This window comes from Schistocerca americana, chromosome X, assembly GCF_021461395.2.
Source record: "Schistocerca americana isolate TAMUIC-IGC-003095 chromosome X, iqSchAmer2.1, whole genome shotgun sequence".
NCBI lineage: Eukaryota > Metazoa > Arthropoda > Insecta > Orthoptera > Acrididae > Schistocerca > Schistocerca americana.
The window spans coordinates 166,977,661-167,002,483 of record NC_060130.1 but is presented as its reverse complement, the minus strand read 5'-3'; the positions used below and the strand labels follow the sequence as shown (position 1 = coordinate 167,002,483).

Below are 24,823 nucleotides of genomic sequence, written 5' to 3'. Positions count from 1 at the left end.
ACTATTACACCATTGGCCGAGACGTCAGTGTCACAATGGTTCAAATGGCTCTGAGCACTATGGGACTTAACAGCTGTGGTCATCAGTCCCCTAGACTTTAGAACTACTTAAACCTAACTAACCTAAGGACATCACACACATCCATGCCCGAGGCAGGATTCGAACCTGCGACCATAGCAGTCGCGCGGTTCCGGACTGAGCGCCTAGAACCGATCGGTCACCACGGCCGGCGACGTCAGTGTCCCAGTGCCACACAGCAGACAGGACGATGACGTCGATGTAAAGTGATTGGCGGGCATCCCGTCCCCTCTCTCATCTTACCCCTCCCTTCCCCCTCCTTTCAATCCCTCTCCCTCAGTGGTGGCCTTGAAAATGACTTGCAACTGTGTCAGCTGTAATATGACAGAAAAGGTTATTTGAAGGTTATCCGGAATCTCCGTGATACCCTATTCCCCCCGTCCGCACGTGATTGACGTAAGTTATAGATAAGGCCCATATACAGGGTGTTACAAAAAGCTACGGCCAAACTTTCAGGAAACATTCCTCACACACAAAGAAAGAAAATATGTTATGTGGAAATGTGTCCGGAGACGCTTACTTTCCATGTTAGAGCTCATTTTATTACTTCTCTTTAAATCACGTTAATCATGGAATAGAAACACACAGCAACAGAACGTACCAGCGTGACTTCAAACACTTTGTTACAGGAAATGTTCAAAATGTCCTCCGTTAGCGAGGATACATGCATCCACCCTCCGTAGCATGGAATTCCTGATGCGCTGAAGCAGCCCTGGAGAATGGCGTATTGTCTCACAGCCGTCCACAATACGAGCACGAAGAGTCTCTACATTTGTACCGGGGTTGCGTAGACAAGAGCTTTCAAATGCCCCCATAAATGAGAGTCAAGAGGGTTGAGGTCAGGAGAGCGTGGAGGCCATGGAATTGGTCCGCCTCTACCAATCCATCGGTCACCGAATCTGTTGTTGAGAAGCGTACGAACACTTGGACTGAAATGTGCAGGAGCTCCATCGTGCATGAAGCACATGTTGTGTCGTACTTGTAAAGGCACATGTTGTAGCAGGACAGGTAGAGCATCCCGTATGAAATCATGGCGGTGAATCGAGGAAGTACAGTACATACTGACGAAACTAAATGAGCTCTAACATGGAAATTAAGCGTTTCCGGACACATGTCCACATAATATCTTTTCGTTATTTGTGTGTGAGGAATGTTTCCTGAAAGTTTGGCCGTACCTTTTTGTAACACCCTCTATATCCATCCATATGTCAGGTTTACTAGAATGTACTTTTTCCTCTCAACATCTGAGAAACAGTTTCTGTCTCACCAAGACAAAATCTTAAATCTCCTTACTTGTTTCTGTCTCGTATATGACCATCGCGTTTATGAGAGCAGCACTTCTTATAAGACCACAAAGCACAACCAACTGTCTGCCTACTTCTTGATGCTAAGAAAGTCTCAAAAATTATTTACGGATATCTTAGGAGGGGAGTGCAGGCCTGGGTGTTGTGAATAATGTCTCAATTTTGCAGTGTTGGCTCAGACGCTGCGTACCAAGCAAGCAATATACGCTCGAGGTAATTGCATGCGTAGCTGTAACCCCTAAGGCACTAGCAGTCCCGCTACCTTCCTCGCTGTTGCGGTGTGCAGGCCAGCCCCCGGCTTCCGACTAGCTTCCGGCTTATACGTAACTGAAGGCCTCGCCCATCACGTTACATCTAGCGCTGCAGAGGTTCCACAGCGACATACAGCTGAAGATGGGAAATGACAAACGTTGTAAGTGGCAAATCTTTCCTTTGTCAGGAGAATCAAAAAACAATGTATATCTTTTTGTACATGACCTATTTGTATCCAAAAATTGAGAAGTTACTGTGCTACCACAAATTATGTTCCTCACCTCATCACTGCAAATAATAACTCTTCCCGAACAGCCCATTAAGTCCCAACGGTACTGACCGACCGCCGTGCCATCCTCAGCTCATAGGCGTCACTGGATGCGGATATGGAGGGGCATGTGGTCAGCACACCGTTCTCCCGGCCGTATGTCAGTTTCCGAGATCGGAGCCGCTACTTCTCAATCAAGTATCTCCTCAGTTTCCCTCAGCCGGCCGGTGTGGCCGAGCGGCTCTAGGCGCTACAGTCTGGTCCCGCGCGACCGCTACGGTCGCGGGTTCGAATCCTGCCACGGGCATGGATGTGTGTGATGTCCTTAGGTTAGTTAGTGTTGTGACTTGGCAAGACAGCCAAGCCACTAGGAGGTAGCCGAAAGGCACGCGTTTAAGCTCACGCAGGATGGCGTGAGGTCTGGAACAGGTAAAGTAATTATACTAGCAAGAAAATAGTATGTAGCTTCTGGAATACTTAACTTTAATCCATAATTGGTGAACATCGGTCTGACGGTACATGCATCACAAGATAAATAGCAATTGATAATGGCACCTTGCTAGGTCGTAGCAAATGACGTAGCTGAAGGCTATGCTAACTATCGTCTCGGCAAATGAGAGCGTAATTTGTCAGTGAACCATCGCTAGCAAAGTCGGCTGTACAACTGGGGCGAGTGCTAGGAAGTCTCTCTAGACCTGCCGTGTGGCCGCGCTCGGTCTGCAATCACTGACAGTGGCGACACGCGGGTCCGACGTATACTAACGGACCGCGGCCGATTTAAAGGCTACCACCTAGCCTAGCAAGTGTGGTGTCTGGCGGTGACACCACAGTTAGGTTTAAGTAATTCTAAGTTCTAGGGGACTTATGACCTCAGCAGTTAAGTCCCATAGTGCTCAGAGCCATTCGAGCCATTTTGTTTACCTCACAAGCGCTGAGTGCACCCCGCTTGCCAACAGCGGTCGGCAGACTAATGAGACAAATTACAAAATAAATAATTTATTAAGAACGTTCGCGGTGCCATGCCAGGGAACGGGCTGGTTCTAAGTACCAGCAGATTTTTTTTTAAATTCATGCTGAGGCACTATGTTTTGTTTGTCATAATACAAGTACCGAAATATAGCAGTAATATTTTGATTAGGAGAAATGTAGACAAAAAAGTGTATTTCGCGTATTATATTTACAAAACAATAACAAAATAAAGTTGGAGGAAAAAATCTTCCAATATCGACTTCTGTTTCTTACACAATAAGAAGTGATTCAGATGGTTCAAATGGCTCTAAGCACTATGAGACTTAACATCTGAGGTCATCAGTCCTCTAGACTTAGAACTACTTAAACCTAACTAACCTAAGGACATCACACACATCCATGCCCGAGGCAGGATTCGAACCTGCGACCGTAGCAGCAGCGCGGTTCCGGACCTGAAGCGCCTAGAACCGCTTGGCCACACCGAAAGGAAGTGGTTCAAGACCAGCTTCTAGTTCCTTGTCACCTGCTGTTTCCCAAATCTCTCGAATGCGTTGTCATGGAGAAGTTCGTTGGCATTTTTGCGACGAACAACAAGCTGAAGTTGTTTCTTCAGTTTCCTGAGGGTAGTAGGAGTCACAGCTGTATGCGGCATAGACATTCTTCAAGCGCCTATGAATATCTGAGAAGTTCTGGTTTTCCGTCAAAAGAAACTCAGTGAAAGCTCTCTGCTTGTAACGCAACTCCGATACAGACGCCATTTTAAGGACTACATATAGCACCACCTCCTATCGGAACTTCATGGATCTATAGGGGCTGAAGCGAGAATATTCCACGACATCCCACAACAAATTCTGCATTTTCTACCAGAAACTGGCCGAAAAAGAAATGTGTCGCATTACTTATTAAACACTCCTTGTACAAAAAAAACCTCGTTTTCTCTTTACAGGTAGACGGCGTGGGGATATCTGTGGAAGCAAAAAGCTAAACTACACTGCTAATATTAAAAAACGATTTACTTTCAGTTAGATTAAATGCGTTTTACCATATCACAGCATGAACTGTGGAACTGTGCTCCCGCATGTCGGTGAAAGGATAGCCTAAAACTTGCAGCTTCTGCCAGTACAGTAATGGAAATTACGAGGTCCGTCCACACAGTGTACAAAATCACTTAAGACTGTTTTCCTCGTCAAAATGCTTTAAGCTTTAATAGACAACAAAATGCAGTTTGCTACTGTTAGATGCAGATAGAAATGAGGTAAAACGTCATGCGATTGACGTTCATTTCTGTCAGCCCGTTAACATAGATCAAAGATTGAAAGCCGATCGTACATGTTTCTGCTCTCCAGACTAATTCAAGGCAAATGTTGATGGTGTTAAGACAGCAACCAGCCACAAATTTACTTTCAGTTCCTTTATTCAAAGAATAGCGTTACCGGTTTCGAATCGTTGTGATTCATCCTCAGACGGTTTACACGCTTTCTTTATGATATGTGGTGTGTTTTTTACAGATTAATTGTCCTAAAATATAAATAATACATAATTATAAACACGCCGCACACAGATGGTTGCGTTACAGGTTTTCGTTGCATGTGACTTACGTGAAACGTCGGTTTCGAGTGTTTGTTTTCATAACATTCGTCCAACTGATGTAAATGCATTCCCACTGCATCCTTGTTGTTGCACACGTAAATAGTTCTCACTGAACAACAAGGATGCAGTGGGAATGCATTTACATCTGTTGGACGAATGTTATGAAAACAAACACTCGAAACCGACGTTTCACGTAAGTCACATGCAACGAAAATCTGTAACGCAACCATCTGTGTGTGGCGTGTTTATAATTATGCATTATTTATATTTTAGGACAATTAATCTGTAAAAAACACACCACATGTCATAAAGAAAGCGTGTAAACCGTCTGAGGATGAATCACAACGATTCGAAACCGGTAACGCTATCCTTTGAATAAAGGAACTGAAAGTAAATTTGTGGCTGGTTGCTGTCCTAACACCATCAACATTTGTCTTCAAACAACAGCCACGGTCTCCATCATGTCATCATATGACAAAATTGCATAATTCAAGGCAGGCGCAAACCTGCCCACTAAGTTCCGGCACACCGAACGGGAAAAGTGGTTTACGAAATTCACGAGAGCGAATCAGGGGCTCAATCAGGCTGTGCGTATCAATAGTATTTCGCTTTTCCGCGCGCCTCAACTTATCTGTAATTTTCAACAAAATAGTTTATTTTTCAGCTTGTCATGTAAAAATAAATAATAATCTATGATTTATTTTATTCAAAATATAATTTATTTCTGAAATAAACTAAATAATTGTTTACGTGAATGAAAGTCGCTGATTATCTCGACATTTAATGACTGCTTTGTTTTGTTTCTAATCTACCCCAATTATTGCACGTATCAGTTTTCTTCGAAAGATGGGCTTGCAACCAATGCTTAACTGGTCAACATTATCTGTGTAACGCATTTTTGAGTCCATTTTAGTCTTCAGTGTAATGCAGACTGTAGCAATAGGTGAAGTCAGATAGCTCTTTAATATCTTAGCTTAGACGTTAAAGCAATATTTATCAGTCCTCATTTCGGTCGATACCAGTACATATTTTACACAGATTGTGATAATTAATAAAACTTTCCGTTTCGTTATTCCGATACAGAGGCAGCAAACTTTAATGCATACGGTAGGAACACAAATGCGCTTCGAATGCAACTCTTCTCATTGTGTTAATGCGGAAGTGAACACTGCTTGACTCTCAGCTATGGAAACTGGCATTGTGCCATCACAGACAGTGCCGCTAGCGGTGTCACTGTACACTGCTGCTCTCTAGCGGAGACTTGACTAAACTGGGAGGTAAACACAGTCGAATGAACAGCATCCCCGGGAGATGGCAGGCTGTAACGCCTTCTAGTCGAAATGCTTTGATGTAGTCGATCAGTCTCTTTGGCGCGATATGGAGAGTAGTGATAAATATGAAGGGAGAGGGTAGTTGCCTCTCCGATGTGATCATATGTTTTTGGCTTTTCGTGTTGGAACTCAGACAACATTAGGATGAACGAACTGTACAGCAAGGTAAGTAAAACTATGAATTCTGCATCAAGTTTTACTTCGTATAGATGAATATTTTTGCACGAGAATGTGTACCCAGGTATTGCTGTCAGATTTGGCGTTTTTTACGATACAAATTAGTCTTCGGGTGGTAAAAACTTTTGTTTCTGATGTCTGCAGTGCGCCGCTAATTTGTTTATGCGGCATATCAGTCGAAAACAGTGCCCGTCAATAAACCAATGTGTGTTACGACTATATGAAGCGGCACGCTCTGCGGTCTGTTATTGTGGCGTTTTCGCCAGCGCAACAATTTCAAGACTTGTTTACTACCTGCTGAGTTTAGTCGTCAAGCGAAAAAATTATATAAGAACTGATCTATGGTTCTTCATACGGAACTTAATGGAGCTTTATTCCGCGGACTGTTTGTTCTACCTGTCTTCTTGCGGAGAATGTAAATGTGTTTCTGCATTAGCTTGCTTTCTAGGACATTTGGATAACTCAAGTGTCAAGTCACATCTGTAAAACTTTTTCTGTCCTGAGGATCTCAATCTGGACTAGAAACTAGACTCAGTTAGCTGTAGTTAGTTCTGGACAGACGCATAGTGTAGTGATGTACGAGGAAAATATTCTGTCATTGCTTGACGTATACAAATGAAACTGTTGACATACTTTTTATAAACAAAGTGTCATAAAACTTTATTTCCATGTGACAAGATTTTACAAATATTTTAACTAAGCATCAACTACTGGATCTTCAACAGTGAGTTTATGAAACTGTCACTCAAATATTTTGAAAATAAAGTATTCTGTTGAAGTGAGACGATACCGGTTGTGAAAAGCTGTAGTATGTGATGGAACGGGGGAGAGGGCAGAAAGAGGAGGACTGAGGTTATTTAAGGCCTTCGAAAGGAAAAGTGATCCCAAATGCTGATTCTGGGATTGTCACTTAGTAATATGAGTAAACATTGTTAGCAGTAACTCTGTTTTAAGCTGTTGTGTTATCCACTCAGAAATCATTCCCACAAGTAAGGTGCATAGGTGATATTGCACTGTAATTTGTTTTCCGTACTAAATGATAGATACAAAAATTCACAAGTGGTATGTACATAACCCATTAATTAATACCTAGGATTGCTTAAAGATAAAAGTGTGTGTGTGTGTGTGTGTGTGTGTGTGTGTGTGTGTGTGTGTGTTGTGTGTGTTGGTGTAAAAGGGTGATTGGGTGGGGGGGAGTTGCCAGTGCCAAGCTGCCGCAGCGCCTGTAACCCACTCCCCCCCCCCCCCCCCCTCCTTTGACTCCTGGGTGGTGCATCTATCTCAAATATGAATGGCCAAATACGAATGGAATTTATATTGTTTGTGATGTAACAGCTATTCAGCTTGTTCTCTCCCCCCACCCCACCCCCCCCCCCCCCCCCAAACCATTTAAAAGAGCTCTCATGATTGACAACAGAAGAGTTGGAAAATTTTGCACCAGTGTTGATTTCACGAATACAGAGGGGTAACATTTAGTAGAAACGGCCTGCATTGTTAATAAACCTTTCAATTTGTGATTTGTCAGTGGCTCGTATTACAGTGAAAATTCCACCTGTGCCACTATGTCCTTTATTAAACGCCATCGCTTTCGAAGATAGTTTTATTTATTATAAAACAGAAGTGCCAAGTTTTTTCGTTTTATCGTCCTATTTGTTGTTCTGACTTCCAAAATTTCATTGGATCAACTGTCGACAGTAATGATTACACATATATGGGATTATAGTTTTCTTCAGGTGTAATAGAACATGCAGTGTAATTCATATAGCATGATACGAAAATTGTCAATCCTTTGTCGTTAAGCTGGAACCCTTGTATAGGCTCATTTAAGATATGCAGAATCTGAAACTTTGACGCTGTTCGTGATCGGACTAGTACCCTTACAGCGCCAAATGTGTTTTCATTTTGTCAGTGGGCGTGCCCAAACAGAGCTGCTAAGCGTATAGCCAAGGGCCTCCCCATTCAGTTTATCTGAAGTAGTTCTAATATGTATATAACTGTTCAGGCTTTCGTTTGGTTGGTGTCTATACGCCAACTGTTGACATGTTTAAGGACAGTCTTGCTGATTAACTTTTTCGCTTTTTGCTGTTACACTTGTATATTACAACTGAGGTGTAAGTTTGTCTGTTTGGCGTACGTTTTTGTGAAATTTGGGCTTCACTGAAGAGCTGGCACTTTAATGACATAAAAAAATCGCGACAGACGTGTTCTATGACCTTTAGATGTCATTAGGAGCGTTTTGAGACAACTATAGGAAGTTGTCTGCGCCAATTTCCTATAGCATTTGGCGGTTATATCAGAAATTCGATTTACGTTTCTTAATTGCAGTGTTAACAACCCTTGTACCTAAGTACATGTAGATCCAGTTTCTAATGAATGTGTGTGTTTTGCGTACGCAGTCAGCCTCACATGCTGTTATCCGTGTATACTTTAGGGTGTGACATAGGGTGACCACCTCTCTAGAATTACAGTGAGGGACAAGAGTGCCATAAAAGAGGGATATTTCGAGATTTTGGGGGGCACAGCACAGCATGAAATTAAATCCGCTATGTTCTTTGGCTTCTTTTATTCATAGAAAAATGGTTTCAACAAATACGATTAACAGAAAATTCAGTATTTAAACTGTTGTTGGATTATAAATTGCGAGCGTATTTGACCTGATTTATTTTTAGAAACGCACAATTATTTCGGTGCAATTTAATTCATACACATAACACACATTATTTCTGTTTAAAAGTGTATTTCTTGTTGCTTCTAGCACATGCGGAAATTTCCTTATCATTTAGGACCGTATTCTGGAAGTCTTCACACTGCACATTATAATTTATTTTATTGTCAAACTCTGACATTAACATAAACATAACGATGTTTTTAACAAATACATATGAACAAACGTATATCAAAGTGCAGCACAGGAGTTGATTACCAGTCTCTAGACTGGGCTGTAATGCAAGAGGATTCAGTTACCCTACCCATCGGATCAGATTTGTTGTACTTTTGGCTTCAGAATAGGTATTTTAAAGACAACCATTGGAAGGTACTTTTTGCAGGTGCGCCTTATGCCTCTAAACAATTCTGTAACAATTATTGTGACACCCAATGAAAGTTTCCCGCCGGTCAGTAGCCAGCTACATCTTTAGATTTTACAGCGGACTGTGCTGCAGTCAGTTTTGTATAAATTTTTCCTTTGTTATTAGCCTGCTGCCGCGTGTTCTAATTTTTTCCCCATGCCTTTCCTCTTATCAGGCTTCGTCTGTCTTTGTTCTGTTGTATTCTTCGTTCGACTTGGTGCACCTATCCATTGAATGCGTAAACACTGACTACGTGGCTTTCGAATAAGAGATAATGCTGTACTTGAATATTACGACCTTGGACAGGACAAAATTGAATGAGCGTTGGGACTAAATGAAATTTCTGTAGGTAGTAAAATATCTCAGCCCCGGTCGTAATTTACGTTGGAAGCTGTAAATTGTACGCATGTAAGTGGTCCAACCGCGCGACCGAATTAGATATCACGTCCTGTAAAATCGATCTTGTTGCCTTGTGTGCCAGTACTCACAAGTACACCGGGCGTTGCCACGGAGTTCCGTGATACGGTAGATGATGGTCTACTTAAAACACCTGCGTAGAGCCTTTGAATGTTTGCCTGCGATTTTGGCACCCACAAAGCATTTTTACCACACCATACACAGAGTTCATAACTGATGCTACCACTGGAAAGCATTAAATACGAGCAAACACTTACGAAATTGTAGAACAAGTAGCTTGCTACTGTTTGTTGGAAATATGGCGAAAAGGAATTTGATTTAAGAGAACACTCAAAACAGGACACACACACACCTCAATGCAGTTGGGCTCTCCTCTCCACAGTGATGCTGATATGATGGGATTGAACATTTATTGCACAGTAGCTGACAGCTCGGTTTAATCAGTACGAATGGCATGTGAATCATTGATCGGGTTTTAGCTTCCTAGAAGTGATAAAGTGGAGAAACTTTCCAGAATCGGGTGCTAGTGCGGCATTTGTAATGATTTTGTGATTTTCATTTACACACAGCAAGTACAAAATAACTGTTAGTGAACACCATCGTTTATAAACAACCATTTTCGCACGATCCAGCCGCGAACAGAGAAGGCAGAAAAAAAATGGTTCAAATGGCTCTGAGCACTATGGGACTCAACTGCTGAGGTCATTAGTCCCCTAGAACTTAGAACTAGTTAAACCTAACTAACCTAAGGACATCACAAACATCCATGCCCGAGGCAGGATTCGAACCTGCGACCGTAGCGGTCTTGCGGTTCCAGACTGCAGCGCCTTTAACCGCACGGCCACTTCGGCCGGCAAAGGCAGAAAAGCTGACGGCGTGAGTACACCGCTTATTGTAGTTTGTGTAGTATGAATGAGGACGTAGATATTCCACATTCCAGTCAATACAGTGTACATGTCGCTGCAAAATAAAACACTTTGCCTATATCATCCTTCTGAATGGAATGGGCGCGAAAAAGTCATAAGAAGTGAACGTTACTTTTAAACTTTTACGCCTGATCAAGGCTCCAATTTTTTTTTCTAGCACAGAATTTCAGTTGATCCTGTTTGACTTTTTCATCAAACGCCAGCCGTCTTTGCAGCTACTTCCAATGTGAACATTGATCGCGTTGGAATAGAGGTCATACGTCTAATTTGTAACACGTGGTACGGGGGTTTGATCTCACTTCTTTTATCCTGATTGCTCAGGTGGTCGCCATCTAGTACTTGCAGGTATTCACTGCCTAAGAGGGCAAGGTAAAAAATACTCATTTTTCAACATGCCACCTACTCCCCACCCCCCCCCCCCCCCCCACCCCCCGTTATGTCAGTACACTTAATTCAATGTTTTCCATCTCCGAAGTGCGATTGTCAAAGGCCTGCAAAATACATATCTACAGCTGTCATAATTTAATCAATAAATTTGTTTTCCTAAATCTTGACGCAACTGCACCCTTACCTTCCTTCCTTTTTCCTACATTGCCAAAGCATCTTTCAGGACAGGTGCGCTGTCATGTTGGGAACTGCTCTTCTCTCAAAGGGCGCAATTCATCTCGCGCTCTTTTTTTCCTTTCATTCACTTGTTGCACAAGACTTCTTTAGCAGGGTAATTAGGAAAAGAATCTCTTTTTCACCCCAAGTAGATGGCTCCGATACATAAAATCTACTTCTCCTATACAGTGACTCTGGCTTGCAACCACCGCTTTGACTGCTGTTTAGCTTCTGGCGTGAAGTGTTGGATCCACGTCTCATCCACAGTAACAGATTGGTGCACAAGATCAGTTTAATTCTTTTTTAAAATCATCCATTTATTACCTACACTTGTTTTCTCATTTACATAGTCAGCAATCTTAAAATGCGGCACTCTTCGCTCGCGAAGCTTTCTTCTGGTCAGTTACTCAAGTAAAATATACGTGTTTAATATCTTTGATACACCTACAATGTACGCTCTTTTATACACTTCTAATTGCCAATCGTCCAGTGCCACATTGCGCAATTTCTTTCTATTCTCCTAAGGGCCACTCATTGTGTGTTTCTGTGCTCGCCGCATTTGCAGCTGGCGAACACGTTCAGTGAACTACTACGGATCGTGTGCCACGGAGACATAACGTTTCCTTTCCACAGCTATCCCACAGTCGTCATATGCACTAAAGATTGCCAACTCTTCTCCTTTACAGCGCAGACGGACTTATATCGACATTCCTGGACGATACAGCATAGACGTAAAACGCCTTCCGTATCGTTATTCTTCGATGTTCTGCGGATCCAAGCAGCCCTCTTAGATTGTTTGGAGATGATCGTGTCGTTTACCGTCTAGTAAACTCACCATAAGATGAAAACCATTTTCAGAGTTATTTTGACACGATATCTGTGTGGTGCGAGAAGTGGCAATTGATGTTAAATGACGAAAAGTGAGGTCATCCACATAAATCCTGAAAGGAATGCGTTGACTTTCGACTACACGATATACAGCACAAATTTAAACGCTGTCAGTCCAACTAAATACCGAGGGATAACAATTACGATCAACATAAACTGGAAGATCACGTGGATGATGTGGGAAAGGCGAACCAGAGATTGCGCTTCATTGGGAGAACACTTAGAAGCTGCAACAAATCCACTAAAGAGACTCGCTATACTATGCCTGTCTGTCCTCTTACGGAGCTGGAATATTGTGCGCGGTATGCGATCCTTACCAGATAGGACTGACGGGGATATCAAAAAAGTTCAAATAATGGTAGCTGGTTTTCTTCTGTCGCGAGATAAGGGTGAGTCTGTCACCGATATGATACGCGGGTTGGGTTGATGATAATGGTGAAGTCCCGTACACCGTGACAGAGCGTAGGGGAACGATGTGGGAGAGCCACACCGCCGTACTAGGCAAGGTCCTAGTGGAGGTGGTTTGCCATTGCCTTCCTCCTACCGCAATGGGGATGACGATGACGACGACGACGACGACGACACACCACCACCCAGTCACTCGAGGCAGGGAAAAATCCCTGACCCCGCCGAGAATCGAATCCGGGACCCCGTGCTCGGGAAACGAGAACGCTACCGCGAGACCACGAGCAGGCTAGCAAGCATTAAAACAAAGTCTTTGTTCTGTGCGGCGACATCTATTCACGAAATTTCAATCAATAACTTTCCCCTCTGAATGCAGTGCGAAAATATTCTGTTGAAGGCCACCTAAATAGGGAGAAATAATAATAGTAATAAAATAAGACACATCAGAGCTCTCACGGAAGTATTTGATTAGTTTTACCCTCTCGCTGGTCGAGAGTGGAACTATTGAGCGAAAGTGGTTCGATGAACTCCCTGCCGTGCTTACGTGTGAAATGCAGAATAATAACGTATGTAGATGTACCCGATAACCTGTTTTCATGAAAGATGGTTCCATTCACCGGGATAAGGTATGCCCTTTGTCAAAGTCACTTAACTGGGCAGCTTTCCCCATTCCCTGCATATGGTTTTTATAACCATTATCCCGTGTGCCCGGTACCGCCTCACGTGAGCTAGGGGTGGTCTTCATTGCAGTACAGGGCTATTTAACGCTCTGGTTAATCAGTGACTCAGTAATTGGTCGTATAGTCTCAGAACGAAGTCAAACTTGTTGTATGAACGTAGCTGACTGTCTGTCGTCGTCGTCGTCGTCGTAGTCGTCGTCCCCCCTCCCGCATACTGGTTAGGCTAGCCACTTTTTCTTTACCAGGATGCCGGGATAAAGTTACACGCTTGGACCCGGGACCTGCACATATATTCTATGTTAAGGCTTTGTAAGTAGAATTGTTAAACTCTTAAGTAAATCCTATTTCAGATTAATACTATTTATAGTGCATAAAATATTGAGCAATATTGTTTGAAACGGCGTGAAGCTGAGGTGCAAGACGTAAAAGTTGCTCCGCTCGCTATTGAAATATTCAGTCTGTGTGCTGAATTATATATAGTCAGTTTACTGGAAATATGCAACGGACAGTTCCTCGTTATCGGAAAGATACGGGAAGCTGTTAGGTATATAATGGCTGTGGAAAGGGGCCTCGTTGTGCATCATAGGGGAACCTCACACCAAAATTCGTCGTCCAGGGAGACAAATACACGGTAGTGCAGTATTTCAGGGTAATCTGCATAAAGCTTCATTGACATCTACGTGGGGTAGAGTTCCTTTCTTCCACAAAAACCCAATCGCAGGACCCACTTAGTTGATACTTAATTCCGTAATTCGTCAGGAACAGTCGACGACGAGGCTTTCGCAGCGAGTTTTACAACGTCTGATAAAGAAGAATTTGGTGCACTGATATTTGTTAATGTGGATGAGACGTGAGGTTATCGAATTCACGCCAGAAACGAAGTAGCAAAGAAACCTGTCAGGAAAACAGTGGCCCTACAGATGGCAAGCGAAGTAGATTTCCTGTGTTGTATAGGCTGTGACCAGTATGTTGTGTGGTGCAAAAGAGTCTTCGAATTGGTAACGCAAATGAGGACACTAGGGAAGTCTTCTGGATCAGCTAAGCAAGAAAAGTAAGTATAGATTGTACAAAAAATCATAAGAATGACAAATTTGCTAATGGGAAAACTTAAATTGCATGTGGGAACCTCTGTTCGTTATCTTTTGACCCCCCACCCCCACCCCCCGACTTCCAAGTATATACCTGTAGAAACTTGTGCTCCTAAACATTTTTACGCCAATGAGGTTCGACGGACGTCACAGGTTTGCTTGTGTGATCACTTTTCGCAACACGTACATAGATATTAGTTTTATAAATTCAAACGTCTTTTGCAGAAATAAAAAGGCTTGTGAAGTTATAAAACGGAAATATAGATAGATATTTCTGCAGATCTTCAGTAGTCGCACTTCTGAAATGGAGTTAACTCGTAGAGAAATCGTTACGTAAAGTAGTTTGATCTGAAGCGGTGCCTAAGTTGAGAAATACGTAAGGTTTTGATCGAAAAAAGATCTTTAGATGCCTGGCTAAGAAAGTACGCCAATATTTCAGCGTCAATTCAGTTTGTCCTGATAAGAAAAGATTGCTCATATTTAGTGTACATTTATTGAACCTTTTTGGCAAATCCCGGCAATACTCATTTTTTGTTATTACAGATTTGCGACACGTGTTCTGACTACTCAATATAAGACGGCAACATCGCAAATTTCTGTCGCATAGTTTATACCTGCTCGGGCAAATAACAGCCGTCGACCGTTATGCCATGTCAAAAATGTCATCAAAGCAAACAAGTACCCTTGTTAAACTGTAGTCTTAATGCCTTAATTGGTCATAATATTGTCAGCGGAATACCGAGCACACAAAAGGGCAGTGAACTATGTATATTTCAAAAGAACTGAGAAACGCTTGCGGTGAGAAATATCCGCCGCAGATACCTGGGATGTAAAGTGCTTTGACGGCTGTGGTGAGTCATTCGCTGATAACGGCGTTATAGCTCTAGCTGAAGCTTCTGTCCAAGCTGCGCTTCCCGGAGCCCCTCACCTGCGAAGTGTTGTGAAGTACATCTCCTCTAGCCATTGAAACGTAAACATCCACTGGGTAAATGTATTTCTTGGCGACGCTAACATTACGATAGACAGGCTACACCTGCGAAGACACAGGCACATATACTTTTTGTATGATTCAAAAGTCTGAAATTTTTTGATGTTTTCTGTTAGCTCGGATGTGTTACAACAAAGTACACTAACTTTCGGTAGTGCTAGAAAAATGAAATTTTGGTCTGTGCACTACCCTTAACACAACTCAAGAACAAAAGAAAAAAATCCAGTTCTCAGCCAATTATTTGCCGTTTTAGTGTAGCAAGTGGTGCAATTTCACGTACAAAATTCCGAAATTCACTGTAGTATAAAGTAAACGACGTGTAAAGACAGAAATTAGGTACTCCTGATAGAATGGACACGGACTGGAACCCTACTGCAGAGATGGAAAATAGAATTCCATATTCGATCAACAGTTGTATCATTTGTCGTATCATTAACACTCATTTTAAAGAATTTCAATGCAAATAACCAATAAATAAGCAGCTTCATGAACTTAAACGCCAGCAGTCGGGTGCATAGAAACGCGTTTGTGCTCCTTAGGTATTAGACCTGTGGTGAAAAAACCGCTTACAAATGGTATACAGCGGTGATAGCATGTCCCACCAGCTTTCTTCCAGCAAATACTTTATAGTTCTCTCTATCCCATCGACGTCTCGTGGGCACTGGAAACGAAAACTGATCTAGGATGGCTTTTCTAATCTTTCCGATCCTTTTGGTAACCGCCTTATGCAGTGTACCACTACTTATTTTTACTTCGACAGTGACTCTACACTGGTGTGGAAAACTTAAGGACGAAAGCAACTTTCGTATGATGGGTCACTGCCAAGTAATATGGCTCGGTGAAATGTGGGCTGTACGAGAAATAACCGCTACAGTAAAGTATAGAAGGTAAGTGAAGGAAATACGGAATGAGACGAACAGAAATGACACGTTTCAAGACAAAAATTGCGCTGAAGTCACCACGCATTTTGATGGTCACCTGGAGATAATGAAAAACGGGACACTGTACTTAATAGGGGGTGTGGTCACCGCGGACGGCAATACATGCTCTGAAACGTTCTCATGCCGGCTGCAAGGGCCGGCCGGAGTGGCCGAGCGGTTCTAGGCGCTACAGTCTGGAACCTCGCGACCACTACGGTCGCAGGTTCGAACCCTGCCTCGGGCATGGATGTGTGTGATGTCCTTAGGTTAGTTAGGTTTAAGTAGTTCTAAGCTCTAGGGGACTGATGATCTCAGCAGTTAAGTCCCGTAGTGCTCAGAGCCATTTGAACCGGCTACAAGGTTGGTAAGGAGTTCTTTGTGGCAGGGCATTCCAGTCTTCCAGCGCTGGATGATCGTTGCTGCATGCGGACGTGTTGGTGTTGGAATGAGTCTCGCCAACGTATCCCGCACGTGATCGACGAGATTTAAGTCGTGTGGGGGGGGGGGGGGGGGGAAGGGCAGGTCAGTCCGTTCTCCTAATACTGTATTGTTGCAACAGCTTCACAACCAACACTGTTCGATGTGGTCGCACATCGTAATCCGTAAAAATAAAATCAGGGCATGCATCCTAGAAAAGACGCATATGCAGAAGGAGTACAGTGTAACAATAACGTTGACGGAAGCGCGTACCGTGTGCAAAGATTTGTAGCTCAGTACGTCAATATAACATAATTCTCCTCACGACGTAACACCTGGCCTACCAAGACCATAGTGGCTGACAATATTAAACGTACCCTCATACGGCGAGAGGTGGGAAAACATAATGCACCCAGGAACATTTTCGAACATGGTCTTTTTAGTGATACAAAATTTCAGCGTCCACAGATGCGGTTAAGATAGTATTTCGCTTATCCACACAGACATTTGCCACCATTTCGTACTTTACGAGAGGGGCTTGTGTTTAACTTTAGACAATCTATCCAGAAGGGTATTATCTAAAGGTACGAGCAAAAACTGCTACGACGTGTATATAAATCGATCAATAGTCAATGATGACATTAAACACGTCATGGAACCAAAAGAAACTTACCGACCACGAACGTAACAAATGGAAACAGATACCAGATTTCTTCCACCATACTGCGTACAGTGTGCCAGCGCACGGAGAAAATTGTGTCAAAGCAGAATATCTTGTAGGGGTGATTCAGTGGAAATATAGCTATTTTTACCAGAAAACAATGAATGAAATTACGCTGTCGAAAAAGAAATTTCAGATTCGTTTCAAACGACCCAGAATTAGTCACAAATATTTATACAAGTCTTACGTCGACAGCGCTCCCGTTTAGATGAATTTACAGATTTTGTGCAGAATTAAGTTAAGAGCTGTACTTTCAGGGAAAATACATCGATCGTCGACGTGTATGAGAATAGTAGGATATATGATACTGTGGACGAAACGGACAGACGTTACTGAAGTGACGTGCGACGCATGTTAGTGATTTCTTTCGGTAGATAAGATAACAGCTGCGATATGCGGACCACATAATGACGTGTTCAAAACTGAATTGAGCTTTGCATTAAATGCGAGATAGCGTAGCAACAGATCGCAATATTCCGTCAGAACGACCACTTCCCGCAACATGTCTCCTAAGTACTGTGGTCTGGTCATTGCAGATTAATCTACACTGCAGCAGCACAGTTTAGGGTCTTTGAGGATCATTGGTTACTGCAGTTACTGAGCAGAGAAAATACTATATTGGAGATAATTCTATTCAATCACGAAACATTTTTATACAAAAGTAATCTGGAACAGCATGCCTTCGAATTTATGGGAAGTGTTCTTGAACACACTGGCGAAGCAAGTGGAGGCAAACAAAATTGACTTAAAAAAGTTGTTCTAGTGTGGTTGAAGATACGTTGATTTCAGAATACCCAACGAATTGTACACTGAAGCGCCAGAGAAACTGGTATAGGCATGCTCATTCAAATACAGATATATGTAAACGACATAATATGGCACTGCCGTCGACAACGCATATACACTCCTGGAAATTGAAATAAGAACACCGTGAATTCATTGTCCCAGGAAGGGGAAACTTTATTGACACATTCCTGGGGTCAGATACATCACATGATCACACTGACAGAACCACAGGCACATAGACACAGGCAACAGAGCATGCACAATGTCGGCACTAGTACAGTGTATATCCACCTTTCGCAGCAATGCAGGCTGCTATTCTCCCATGGAGACGATCGTAGAGATGCTGGATGTAGTCCTGTGGAACGGCTTGCCATGCCATTTCCACCTGGCGCCTCAGTTGGACTAGCGTTCGTGCTGGACGTGCAGACCGCGTGAGACGACGCTTCATCCAGTCCCAAACATGCTCAATGGGGGACAGATCCGGAGATCTTGCTGGCCAGGGTAGTTGACTTACACCTTCTAGAGCACGTTGGGTGGCACGGGATACATGCGGACGTGCATTGTCCTGTTGGAACAGCAAGTTCCCTTGCCGGTCTAGGAATGGTAGAACGATGGGTTCGATGACGGTTTGGATGTACCGTGCACTATTCAGTGTCCCCTCGACGATCACCAGTGGTGTACGGCCAGTGTAGGAGATCGCTCCCCACACCATGATGCCGGGTGTTGGCCCTGTGTGCCTCGGTCGTATACAGTCCTGATTGTGGCGCTCACCTGCACGGCGCCAAACACGCATACGACCATCATTGGCACCAAGGCAGAAGCGACTCTCATCGCTGAAGACGACACGTCTCCATTCGTCCCTCCATTCACGCCTGTCGCGACACCACTGGAGGCGGGCTGCACGATGTTGGGGCGTGAGCGGAAGACGGCCTAACGGTGTGCGGGACCGTAGCCCAGCTTCATGGAGACGGTTGCGAATGGTCCTCGCCGATACCCCAGGAGCAACAGTGTCCCTAATTTGCTGGGAAGTGGCGGTGCGGTCCCCTACGGCACTGCGTAGGATCCTACGGTCTTGGCGTGCATCCGTGCGTCGCTGCGGTCCGGTCCCAGGTCGACGGGCACGTGCACCTTCCGCCGACCACTGGCGACAACATCGATGTACTGTGGAGACCTCACGCCCCACGTGTTGAGCAATTCGGCGGTACGTCCACCCGGCCTCCCGCATGCCCACTATACGCCCTCGCTCAAAGTCCGTCAACTGCACATACGGTTCACGTCCACGCTGTCGCGGCATGCTACCAGTGTTAAAGACTGCGATGGAGCTCCGTATGCCACGGCAAACTGGCTGACACTGACGGCGGCGGTGCACAACTGCTGCGCAGCTAGCGCTATTCGACGGCCAACACCGCGGTTCCTCCCCCCAGGGGATCCACAACTCTTTTGTGGATACGTGCGTAGCGAGCACAGGGCTCCGAGCTAATGTGGCCTTCCTTCCTTTCCGGGCTGCATACCTTCCCTTTCCGCATCCTTCCCCATCCCCTGTCTTCACCCCCCCCCCTCACCTCTGGCTCTTTCCTTCACTTTCTCTCCCTCTGGGAGTATGGTTTGCGCCTACGTCCGGAGACGGACGCTTGTAAATGTACCGCATTCTTGTTCTTCCTTGCTTGTATGTCTTCTTCCTTCCTTTGTCCTTCTCTTTTCCTTACCTCTTCTCTTTACCCTTTTCTCCGCTGCGGCGTTTGAGAGCCCCTCTTCTTTCCTTTCCCTTTCTCTTTCTTCCTCCCTGTGCGTGTCTGAAGGCCGACCCACGCACTTCCATGCGTAGCCGGTGACGGGGTAACGCGTAATTCCCCGCCCCGGGTAGACAGGTAGGACACGTACGTACCCCTTGGTAACGGCCAGGCCCAGGGAGGGGTGATTACCCGAGCTGATACCTTCCGAAAGTGCCGATTGGTCCCTCCGTCCGTTTGTCGGGAGGTGTGACCTGAGGTGTGAACAATCACCTAAGGCGGGAGTGCCCTCAGAGAGGGCCCCCACAAGGGAGGAGCGCGCCATCGGAGACGCCGGTAATCATGGGGGATTCTTCCGCAATGGTTTCCTCACCTTCCACTTTGTCTGCTCACAAACGTAAGTTCACTGAGTCTCAGCCACAGTCAGTTCTTCCATCGTTGCCACAGTTCCTTGTTGTTTCTCGGTCTGACGAAGGTCACGACTTCTCCACGGTCAACCCTTTCATTATTCAGAAAGGTGTCGACGCAATTGCAGGTCCTGTAAAATCTTGTTCCAGATTACGGAATGGCACCCTGTTGTTAGAAACAAACAGTGCCCTCCAGGCACAAAAATTGCTGCGTACCTCACTACTACACACCTTCCCTGTCCGGGTGGAACCGCACCGTACTTTAAATTCCTCGCGTGGAGTCGTTTATACACGCTCCCTCGATGGCTTGTCTGACGAAGAAATTCAGCACTACCTGTCTGACCAGGGCGTAACGGCTGTTCGTAGGGTTATGAAGAGGGTTGACACAAACATCATTCCAACCCGCACTGTCTTCTTGACATTTGACAGAGTTCAACTCCCATCAAAGATCAAGGCAGGCTATGAGATAATTTCCGTTCGCCCTTACGTCCCAAACCCTACGCGTTGCTATCGGTGTCAGCGATTCAGTCACACCAGCCAGTCCTGTTCCAATCCGGCCAAATGTGTTACGTGTGGCAGGGATGCCCATGAGGGTGCTTGTCCACCTCCATCTCCTCGCTGCATCAACTGTATGGGTGACCACGCTGCTTCCTCTCGAGATTGTCCCATTTTCAAGGACGAAAAGCTCATCCAGGAGATCAGAGTAAAGGAAAAGGTGTCGACCTTTGCTGCTCGAAAATTATTCGCCAGTCGACAGCCCACCGTGCCTCAGAAAGGAAAATACAGCACTGTCCTTGCTTCTCCTCGGCCAACAAAGGAGGCGGCCACGCAGACTTGCGACCTCACTTTTAGTGCCACTGTCGTCAGATCGGCCAGCGCAAAGATCGCCCGTTCAACCTCCCAGCTTTCGCCTGCCCACTCTATGGCTCACCCTTCGTCGGGCTCTGCTAAATCTCGAGCCCATAAGTCAGACACGAAGTCTTCGAAAATAGAGCATACTCGTGAAGAGTTTTTACGTACCGCAACTTCACAACCATCGGTTCCTCCTTCATCTAAACATCATACTTCCAAGAAGGCTACAAAGAAACCCAGTTCCTCTCCTTCTCCGCCAAGGCGTGTCCCATCTACAGCACCACCTGGCGGAAATCGCCCTCGGCCGTCCTCTGTGTCGCCGAGGCGCACTGCTGGTGGCCGGTCAACTGGCCGATCGCTGGTGGCAGGAGCTGCTCCTGACCAACCTATGGATCAGGATCTTCTGCCTTCGGCTGAATTGCCATTCCATGCTGTCGGTCGCAAGCTCTGAGCAGTCGTTGAGTTGACAGCGACCTTGGTCACAGTCCTCAATTTTCTGTTCACCCTATGTCCATTATCCACTGGAATATCCGCGGCATTCGAGCCAATCGGGATGAATTGTCGATCCTCTTACGATCCTACTCGCCGGTCATCTTCTGTCTTCAGGAAACAAAGCTGCGTCCCCGTGACCGCTTTGTTCTCCCTCATTTTCAGTCTGTCCGATATGACCTCCCCTCTGTTGAAGGCACCGCAGCACATGGAGGACTCATGATTCTTCTCCATAATACTCTCCATTATCACCCAATCCCCTTAAACAGTTCCTTCCAAGCTGTCGCCGTCCGTCTTTCTCTTTCTGGATACACGTTCTCTCTTTGTACTGTATACATTCCATCGTCCACACCAATGGCACGAGCTGATCTCCTTCATCTTCTTGGTCAGCTTCTACCCCCCTATTTGCTGGTTGGGGACTTCAATGCCCACCACCCGCTTTGGGGATCTCCACATCCTTGTCCACGTGGCTCCCTATTGCTAGACGTCTTCCACCAAGCGGATCTAGTTTGTCTCAACACTGGGGCTCCCACATTTTTGTCTGCCTCCACGACACATTTATCTCATTTGGACCTTGCGGTCGGTACTGTTCCGCTAGCTCGGCGCTTCGAATGGTTCGCCCTTGATGATACACACTCGAGTGACCACTTTCCATGTGTCCTTAGACTGCAGCCTCAACTGCCATATATGCGCCCGCGACGCTGGAAGTTTGCCCAAGCCGATTGGACACTTTTTTCGTCTCTAGCGACATTCGATGACCGTCGCTTTCCCAGCGTCGACGATGAGGTCACACATATTACCGCTGTTATTCTTACAGCTGCGGAACATTCAATACCACGCACCTCCGAATTACCCCGGCGCCCCCCAGTTCCTTGGTGGAATGATGCATGCCGTGACGCAATACGTGAGCGGCGACGTGCTCTTCGCATTTTCCGTCACCATCCTACTTTGGCCAACTGTATCCGCTATAAGCAGCTCCGTGCGCGATGCCGTCGCGTCATCCGCGGTAGCAAGAAGGCAAGCTGGAAATTCTTTATTAGCTCATTTAACACCTTCACTCCCTCCTCGGAAGTTTGGAGTCGGCTTCGACGGTTCTCAGGCGCACCTAGTTTCTCCCCGGTCTCTGGGCTCACTGTTGCGCATGATACCTTAGTGGACCCCGTCGCAATTTCTAACTCATTGGGTCAGCACTTTGCTGAGATTTCGAGCTCTTCAAATTACCCGCCAGCATTTCTCCCGAAGAAACGTGCAGCGGAAGTGCGACATCTTGCTTTCTCCTCTCAAAATCACGAAAGCTACAATACTGTTTTCTCCATGCGGGAACTCCAACATGCCCTCTCTTCTTCTCGCTCCTCCGCCCCAGGACCGGATGGTATCCATGTCCAAATGTTGCTGCATTTATCCACCCATAGTCTGCGTTTCCTCCTTCGCCTTTATAATCGAATTTGGACCGACAGTACTTTTCCCAGACAATGGCGGGAAGCTATCGTCGTTCCCGTTCCGAAACCTGGAAAGGACAAACATCTCCCCTCTAGCTATCGCCCCATTTCTCTCACGAGTAGTGTCTGTAAGGTTTTAGAGCGTATGGTGAATTACCGTTTAGCTTGGTGGCTGGAATCCCGCAGTCTTTTAACACCAGCCCAATGCGGATTCCGAAAGCATCGTTCTGCAGTTGACCATCTTGTTGCTCTCTCCACTTATATCATGAACAATTTTCTCCGGAAACGCCAAACGGTAGCAATATTTTTTGATCTGGAGAGAGCATACGATACCTGTTGGAGGACAGGCATCCTCCGCACACTGTTCTCTTGGGGCTTTCGAGGCCGGATGCCCCTTTTTCTTCGCGAATTTATGGCAGAGCGCACATTTAGGGTGCGGGTGAACACTACTCTCTCCCGTACTTTCTCCCAAGAAAACGGGGTACCCCAGGGCTCCGTGCTAAGTGTTGTACTTTTTGCCATCGCCATAAATCCAATTATGGATTGTCTCCTTCCTGATGTCTCGGGCTCCCTCTTTGTGGACGATTTTGCGATCTACTACAGCTCTCAACGGACAAGCCTTATTGAACGACGTCTTCAAGGATGTCTCGATCGCCTCCACTCGTGGAGCATCGAAACCGGCTTCCGTTTCTCACCCAGTAAGACCGTTTGTGTTAATTTTTGGCGACGTAAGGAGTTTCTTTCGCCCTCCTTACATCTAGGTCCTGTCAACCTTCCGTTTTCCGACGTCGCTAAATTCTTGGGTCTTATGTTTGACAGAAAACTGTGCTGGTCCTCCCACGTTTCCTATCTTTCGGCTCGCTGTCTGCGTTCGCTTAACACCCTCCGTGTCCTGAATGGTACCTCCTGGGGAGCGGACCGAGTGGTCCTTCTCCGCCTCTATCGCGCCTTAGTGCGCTCGAAATTGGATTATGGAAGCATAGTATACTCCTCTGCTCGGCCGTCTATTCTTCGGCGTCTCGACTCTATCCACCACCGTGGATTACGTTTAGTGTCTCGAGCTTTTTACACCAGCCCTGTGGAAAGCCTTTATGCTGAGACTGCTGAACCTCCGCTGTCCAATCGGCGGGCAGTCCTTCTGAGTCGTTATGCTAGCCATCTGTCTTCCATGCCTGCTAATCCAGCCCATGACCTTTTTTTCGACGCCTCCTTGGATGTAGGGTATGCAGGCCGCTCCTCCTCCCTACTACCCCCGGGAGTCCGCTTCCGTCAACTGCTCCATTCTCTTTCCTTCCGCTTTCCTAAAACCTTCTTGACAACTTGGGGTACAGCACCGCCTTGGCTACGTCCCCGGATCTGCTTGCTCCGTGACCTATGTCAATTTCCCAAGGATGGTACCCCTACACTTGTTTACCGTCGGGCATTTGCTGCTCTATGTGCACAAATGACTGACGCCACATTTATTTACACCGACGGCTCGAAAACATCGTTAGGTGTAGGGAGTGCCTATATTGTTGGCGACACCCCAAATCACTTTCGGCTTCCCGACCAGTGTTCGGTTTATACTGCGGAGCTTTACGCTGTTCTCCAGGCTGTCCACTACGTCCGCCGCCATCAGCGGATACAGTACGTAATCTGCTCAGATTCTCTCAGCTCTCTCCTCAGTCTCCGAGCTCTTTACCCTGTGCACCCTCTGGTCCACCGGATTCAGGACTGTCTGCGCTTGCTCCACCTGGGGGGCGTCTCGGTGGCGTTCCTCTGGCTCCCGGGCCACGCTTGGTATCTGTGGGAATGAGGCGGCCGATATAGCGGCCAAGGCTGCAGTCTCTCATCTTCGGCCAGCTATTCAGTCGCTTCCCTTCACCGATCTACGGAGCGGTTTATGTCGCCAAGTTGCTCATTATGGCATGCGCATTGGTCAACACTTCCCCATAATAAATTGCGGGAAGTGAAAGCCCTTCCTTGCGCTTGGACCTCTTCCTCCCGAACGCGTCGTCGGGAGGAGGTAATTTTAGCCAGACTCCGGATAG

General features: G+C 45.7%; 1 protein-coding gene across 1 annotated transcript in view; it reads left to right on the top strand.

Annotated features, from left to right (window-relative positions):
• The first annotated feature begins 5,851 nt into the window (after positions 1 to 5,851).
• The window catches only part of LOC124555114 (unconventional myosin-Va), a 345,650-nt gene continuing 326,678 nt past the window's right edge, over positions 5,852 to 24,823 (top strand). The window contains exon 1 of the mRNA XM_047128917.1: positions 5,852 to 5,957. Coding sequence (XP_046984873.1) covers positions 5,937 to 5,957 — 21 coding nt within the window. The 5' untranslated portion in view covers positions 5,852 to 5,936. The remainder of the gene's footprint in view (positions 5,958 to 24,823) is intronic.